The sequence below is a fragment of the Microtus pennsylvanicus genome, chromosome 1, assembly GCF_037038515.1.
Source record: "Microtus pennsylvanicus isolate mMicPen1 chromosome 1, mMicPen1.hap1, whole genome shotgun sequence".
Taxonomy (NCBI): domain Eukaryota; kingdom Metazoa; phylum Chordata; class Mammalia; order Rodentia; family Cricetidae; genus Microtus; species Microtus pennsylvanicus.
The window spans coordinates 100,377,483-100,384,496 of NC_134579.1; the positions used below are offsets into that span (position 1 = coordinate 100,377,483).

At 50.8% G+C, this 7,014-nt stretch overlaps 1 protein-coding gene across 2 annotated transcripts; it reads left to right on the plus strand.

The window, feature by feature from the left end:
• Positions 1-7: 7 nt before the first annotated feature.
• Znhit1 (zinc finger HIT-type containing 1) lies at positions 8-6,624 on the plus strand. 2 transcript variants are annotated; one of them, XM_075976055.1, is made up of 5 exons: positions 8-149; positions 2,372-2,542; positions 5,945-6,024; positions 6,146-6,315; positions 6,406-6,624. In XM_075976055.1, the coding sequence occupies exons 1-5, from the start codon at positions 131-133 to the stop codon at positions 6,425-6,427; spliced, it is 462 nt and encodes a 153-aa protein (XP_075832170.1). In that variant the 5' UTR covers positions 8-130; the 3' UTR covers positions 6,428-6,624. The 2 variants fall into 2 exon arrangements, with proteins under 2 accessions (XP_075832170.1, XP_075832161.1); XM_075976046.1 differs by lacking the exon at positions 8-149 and adding an exon at positions 596-735.
• Positions 6,625-7,014: the final 390 nt, after the last annotated feature.

Consider the following 7,014-nt stretch of genomic DNA (forward strand, 5'->3'; position numbering starts at 1 on the left):
CTCAGCGCCTGGATTCCGACTCTTGGAGAAGGTTCTGGGAAAAGGGAAGCCGAGCCCGCTGTGAGGAGGAGCTGGGCTTGGGACTCCGCCCTGGAAAAAAGGCGTAACCCGAGGCCACCGAAAACCCGAGATGCAGACGGCGAGACAAGGCAAGGCTTGTCCCGTGGGCGCGGGCTGGGGGTGGGGAGGAGCCGGGGAACCGAGCCCCCGGGGAGGGTCCAGGGGACGCGGGGGCGGGTCTTGGCCGCAGTCCGGACCCGGAGGAGGACTGGACGGCGAGGCCTGCGAGGGCGCGCGGCGGGGACGACGGGCCCGGAGAGGCGGGATCGCGCGGACATCGCTGCGGGCGGGGGTTCCACAAAGCCCCGAACCTGCCCACCACGCCTCCCCGCTGCCCGGGGACACGCCCCGGGACCCCGCAAACCTCCCGCACCATGTTTTAAAAGTGACCCTTGGCGGGGGGGTCAGGGGCTCCTAGATTTTTGTTTTTGTTTTTTTAAAACAACCACACCGAGACCGGAAGTAGGTTTGCCCCTATCAAAGATGGCGGAAAAGCTTTCTGGTCTCCAAGGGAACAACACGGCCTGACTTCAAATAGGCGGGGCTTGACTGCGCACGCGCCCGAGTGCACGCCACCGGAAGGGAATCGCTTGGGCCGAGGGTGGGTGGTTAATACGCGTGCGCAGTAGACTCTTTCGACAACTGTTGCGCAAATGGTGGAGAAGAAACCCTCGGGTACGTGAGCCTTTAGAGGTTCGCCCTTTTCTGCATCCCAAGTTCGAATCCATCTTAACATTACCCCGCCGCCCGGTTATTCCTGTCAAATCCCCTTGCAGGCCCTCTCGCCCGGCGTTGGGGCAGCGCCGCAACCATTCATTCGTGTTTGGTGAATGTTTTGGTGAATGTTTGCCGTAAGCTAGACACCAGGGATGGAGAGAAGAGCCATGTCATTCCAAAGCCTGGGTGCAATGAGCATTTGTACCCACCCCAGCTTCTGGATGGAGGGGACGGAGTCGCTTAGGAAATCAAAGGCCTTGGCTTTAGGTTCACTACCACCACGCACGCCACTCTTCAAGTTCTTTTTTATTTATCAAGACAAGTTTCACTTTGTACCCTAGGCTGCCTGTGTAGTTAGGCTGGTCCTGCCTCAGCCTCTCGATGTCTTGTAACCAGGTCTGTGGTTTGAGAGGGTTCTGGCTTGAGACTGGCATGTTATGTGGAACACAGCTCTTTCTTTGCGTTAGAAGCACCAGGAATGGGCTGCCCAGGTGACCCAGTAGGTAAGGGTGTTTGCTGCCAAGCTTGAGTCAGTCTGTCCCTAGGACCCACATGATGGGAGAAAAAAAATTCCACAAATTGTCCTCTGTCCTCCACCCGTGTACTGTGGTACCCACATGCACACAGAAACACATAAAATAAATGAGCTTTTTGAAGTATGAAATGCTAGAGAAAGAGGCCAGGGATTTGGCTCGGCTGGTAGAGGGCTTGTCTGGTAGGCACAAAGCTCTGTTTCATTCCCCAGCACCACAGAAACCACAGGCGTGGTGGTGCATAAGAGGTCATTCAGAGTCGTGCCCAGCTACGTAGTAAGTTCCAGGCCAGTCTGGGCCTCCTGAGACCCTCCTGAAGGTTGGGGGGAGGTGGGGTTATTAATAGAAGGACAAGCAGAGGTGGCCTGAAGAGGGGGGCCAAGATGTGGGACTGGAAAGCACACCAGCTGTGACAGGAGGACAGTTGGAAGTCACGCCAAGGAACAGAGACTCTTAGTTCAAGGAAGGTATTCAGTGCAGTCACAGGGCATAGGAATGCAACTCAGGCTGAAGGAACATTCTAGAAACATACCCTGGATTTGGCCCTGCAGAGTCACAGGTGTGTTGAATAGGAAAGCCAGAGGTCAACATAGTGTCAATCCTCTACATACACTCCCTTATTCTTTAAAATTTATATATGCGTGTGTGTGTGTGTGTGTGTGTGTGTTGCTATGTGCGAATGGAATGCTAGATAAAGGCTAGGGATTTGTGCCCACGGAGGACCTGGAGCTGGAGTTACAGATGGTTGTGAATCATCCTAGTGGTTGATGGTCCTGTGTGCTGGGAAACGGAACTGTATCTCTGCAAGAGCAGAAAGTGCTCTCAACCCCTGTGCCATCTCTCTAACTGCAATTTATTGTGTCTCAAGTTACTGCTGGTACTGGGGACGAAGAGCATGAAAGGCTGAAGTCGGCTCCCCCAGCTGAAAGGAAGCAGAGTCAAGAACTGGGAACTTCCCGCAGCATAGTGATGGGTCAAGACCAGGAGACTGTGGCTCTCTGCCCTACCAGCCCAGCTGCCTTCCTTTCTTGTCTTCCATAATTCTTGTTTGTCCCATCTAGTTCGCTCCCAGGACCCTGGACAGCGGCGGGTGCTGGACCGGGCAGCCCGGCAGCGGCGGATCAATCGACAGCTCGAGGCTTTAGAGAACGACAATTTCCAGGATGACCCCCACGCAGGCCTCCCCCAGCTGGGCAAGAGGCTGCCTCAGTTTGATGACGATGCAGACACAGGTGTGGTGGGGATTGTGGGAGAGAGGATGAGATGGTGTCGCGAAGTTCCTGGCAGCCTGTTACCTCAGATGGCATGGAGCAGAGATGGGAATTGAATCTTTATTGTATTTTTTCATTTCTTTAGTGTGTGTGTGTATTTATGCATGTGTGTGTCTGTGCAGTTTTGCACATGCTTGCATGTGGAGGTCAGACAGAAACTTATTGGTTCTCGCCTTCCACCCTATAGCAGCGTTTGAACTAAGTCACTCAGGTTGCTGGGTTTGGCTGCAGGTGCCCTTAGCTGCTGAGCAATCTTGCCAGCCCCTGGTTCTTCAAAACTTCAATTTATTTAGAGAGTCGACAATCTGAGAAGAGAATGCATCTTCAGTCAGCAGGTTATACACAGACAAAATGCTGTTGGTCATTCTGGATTGACTGACTTCCAGTCTTTCCCCTCTGTGTCACGTTTCTGAGACTTGTGGTGACTATGTCTCTCATTATCATCCCTTGATCTTGTCCCTCATTCTGTTGATGTCTGAGCTGGTGGGCTAAGGCACTTTGAACCACTGAGTAACTCAGTGTCTGCTGGGGTTACCTTTGTCCTCCAAGGATGCCTGGACTGGGAGGGAGGGATTAACTTGACAAAAAACCATCAACAGCTGTGTGCGCTAAGCTAGTGATAAATGTACATGCCTGTTCTTTCTCTGCTCTTCCTATTGCGGGAGGATTTTGTCTGTCTGTGTGGACTATTATTCTAAGATATGTTACATTTGTTTATGCTGTGGAGTATATGTTTAATGATGCAAAGATGTGTTGCATTCTTTTATGTTGCATTTGTTTTACTCTGTGAAGCTGGGTTACTTTGCCTGTCTAAAATACCTGATTGGTCTAGTAAAGAGCTGAATGACCAATAGCAAGGCAGGAGAAAGGATGGACAGGGCTGGCAGGCAGAGAGAATAAACAGAAGGGGAAAAGAGGGTTGAGGAAACAAGAGAGATCAGGAGTGAAGCAGGAGAATAGGAAGACTCCAGGGGCCACCAGCTGCACAGCAAGCAACAGAGTAAGAAGTAAAGAAAGGTATATAGAAATAGAGAAAGATAAAAACCCAGAGGCAAAGCCGGGCGGTGGTGGCGCACGCCTTTAATCCCAGCACTCGGGAGGCAGAGGCAGGCGGATCTCTGTGAGTTCAAGACCAGCCTGGTCTACAAGAGCTAGTTCCAGGACAGGCTCCAAAACCACATAGAAACCCTGCCTCGAAAAAAACAAAAACAAACAAACAAAAAAAAAAACCCAGAGGCAAAAGGTAGACATGATAATTTAGAAACAAGCCAAGCTAAGACTTGGCATTTATAAGTAAGAATAAGCCTCCTTGTATATGATTGTTTGGGAGCTGTGTGGTGGGTCCCCCAAAGGAGCTAAAGAGCAAAGAAGTAAAACAGCCAACTACAGTCTATATTTTGAGAAAGGGTCTCTATGTATAGGCCAGACAGGCCTTGCACTCACAGAGATCCTCCTGCCTCTGCCTCTCAGGTGCTGCGATCAAAGGTGTGCGCCACTACTGCCCAGAGAGATTTTTAAAATTTAAACAATTTCTGTTGCTCTATTTGTGCATATATGTGCACACATGCATGCTGTGGCATGGAATGTGGGTGGATGTCAGGACACCTTTCAGGAGTTGGCTTCCCTCTTTTGTGATGTGAGTCCTGGGGATTCAACTCGGGCTGTCAGACTCGGCAGCAGCTCTTTTTTTTTCTTTTTTTAAATTTTTATTTATTTATTTATTAAAGATTTCTGTCTCTTCCCCGCCACCGCCTCCCATTTCCCTCACCCTCCCCCAATTAAGTCCCCCCCCTCAGCCCGAAAAGGGTTCCCTGTCCTGTGGGAAGTCCAAGGAACCCCCACCTCCATCCAGGTCTAGTAAGTTGAGCATCCAAACTGCCTAGGCTCCCACAAAGCCAGTGCGTGCAGTAGGATCAGAAACCCATTGCCATTGTTCTTGAGTTCTCAGTAGTCCTCATTGTCCGCTATGTTCAGAGAGTCCGGTTTTATCCTAGGCTTTTCCAGACCCAGGCCAGCTGGTCTTGGTGAGTTCCCAGTAGAACATCCCCATTGTCTCAGTGTGTGGGTGCACCCCTCGCGGTCCTGAGTTCCTTTCGGCAGCAGCTCTTTACCCACGGAGCCATCTTGCTAGCTCAAGTGTGTCTTTTTTTTTCTTTTTTCTTTTTTTGCTTTTTTTTTCAAGACAGAGTTCTCTGTAGCTTTGGAGCCTGACCTGGAACTAGCTCTTGTAGACCAGGCTGGCTTCGAACTCACAGAGATCTGCCTGCCTCTGCCTCCTGAATGCTGGGATTAAAGGCATTCGCCACCACCACCTGGCTTCAAGTATGTCTTTTTTTTTATAAAAGATTTATTTATTTATTATATATACAGCATTCCTTCTATGTATGTTTGCATGCCAGAAGAGGGCACCAGATCTCATTATAGATAGCCGTGAGCCACCATTTGGTTGCTGGGAATTGAACTCAGGACCTCTGGAAGAGTAGTCAGTGCTCTTAACCTCTGAGCCATCTCTCCAGGCCCAAGTATGTCTTTTTTAATACAGAATATAAAAGTATCCAAGCCAGCAGTGGTGGTGCATGACTTTAATCCCAGCACTCGGGAGGCAGAGGCAGGTGGATCTCTGTGAGTTCAAGGCCATCTTGGTCTACAAAAGTGAATTCCAGGAGAGGCTCCAAAGCTACAGAGAAATCCTGTCTTGAAATAAATAAATAAATGTATCCCTGTTGGCCAGGTGGTAGTGGTGCGCACCTTAAATCTTAAAACTTGAGAGGCAAAAGCAGGCAGAACTCTGAGTTCAAAGCCACCCTGGTCTACAGACTAGTCCAGGACAGCCAGGGCTACATGGAGAAATCCTGTCTCATAAACAAACAAAAAAACTATCCCTGTCATTGGGAAAGAAAAGAAGTCAAGGCTGTGGAGGCCCATGTGGGATGGGTCCAGCAGAGGGTGGCTGGGAACCAGTCCTGTCTTTGCCAATGACTAGTTCCTGTGCTGGGAGCAACTGTCTTCCCCTCTTTGCGCCTGCGTGTCTTCATGTGGAGTAAAAAAGATGGAGCACCAGGTATGATGGTGTGTACACCAACACACAGAAAACTGAGGCAGGAGAATTGCCACGAGTCTAAGGTTAACTGGTCTATATCGTGAGTTTGACGTCAGCTTGGGGTATGTAATGAGACCTTGTGTCAAGTCAGCGAAAACGAAAGGCCCATGGTTTCAGCACGTGAGAAGTGGAAGCAGGAGGACCAGTCCAGGGTCATCCTTGTCTACATAGTGAGCTCATGGCCAGCCTGGGCTACCAGGATTGGAGATGTCAGGGTACAGGCAGACCCCAAGTGTCACAGCAGCTGTCCTTGGTTCCCCTAGGAAAGAAAAAGAAGAAAACTCGAGGTGACCATTTCAAGCTTCGCTTCCGGAAAAACTTCCAGGCTTTGCTGGAGGAGCAGGTGAGAGAGTCCTTGGCCTGGTGGTGGTGGTGGTTCCCTCGAAAGCAAAGGGTCCTTGGTGGACATCAGCTGCATGGCAGATCAGAGTACTTAAGATGCCTGTCCCTTCATGTCTCTGCAGAACCTGAGTGCATCTGAGGGTCCCAACTACTTGACAGCCTGTGCGGGTCCCCCATCCCGACCCCAGCGCCCCTTCTGTGCTGTATGTGGCTTCCCATCCCCGTATACCTGTGTAAGCTGTGGTGCCCGGTACTGCACAGTGCGCTGCCTGGGCACCCACCAGGAGACCAGGTGAGCCCGACTCTAACCATGCCCTAGTGCCATTCCACACAGCATCCAGGACCTCTCTCCACCTCCAACGGGCTTCTTTTCTCTCTGCAGGTGTCTGAAGTGGACCGTGTAAACCTGCATCAGGAGAGGAAGTACCCCCAACCCTTCCCCCAGCTCATCCTCAAAGGGTAGAGAGAAGAACCATCCATTCACGCAGCGAAGCTGTGTCCTGCCAACCAACGGAGACCACACGGACCCTGGGGACTGTGTGGGATTGGTCTAACCCATAGAGTTATAATAGATGTAAATATAAAAAGTGATCAAAAATGGCCCAGTGAAAAGAACCTGCCGGCTTTTTCTGAGGTGTTTGGAGGTGACTGTCGCTCCTGCATGTGTCCTGTCTTCCCTCGTCTGGCCTTCCGTTGTTTGCCCTCTGTGTTGTGGGGTTTATATCCCATCTCCAGCTACGCTTAACTCATCTCTGCCTTTAGTAGCAACTGCTTTAGTTTGAGGGACTCAGTTCTCTTTCTCCCTTGTTGAGACAAGATTTTTACTGTGTCTCCCCTCAGTGGGCTTCAGGCTAGCTGTTTCACGAGCTCACTACATGCCATCTCACTGTAGAGGTGCTAGGATTGCAGATAGGAGCCAGGGCACGTGTGGGGGCTAAGAACCAACCGTGAGTCATCAGGCTTTCAAGGGTCCCACTGCCTTACCCACCCG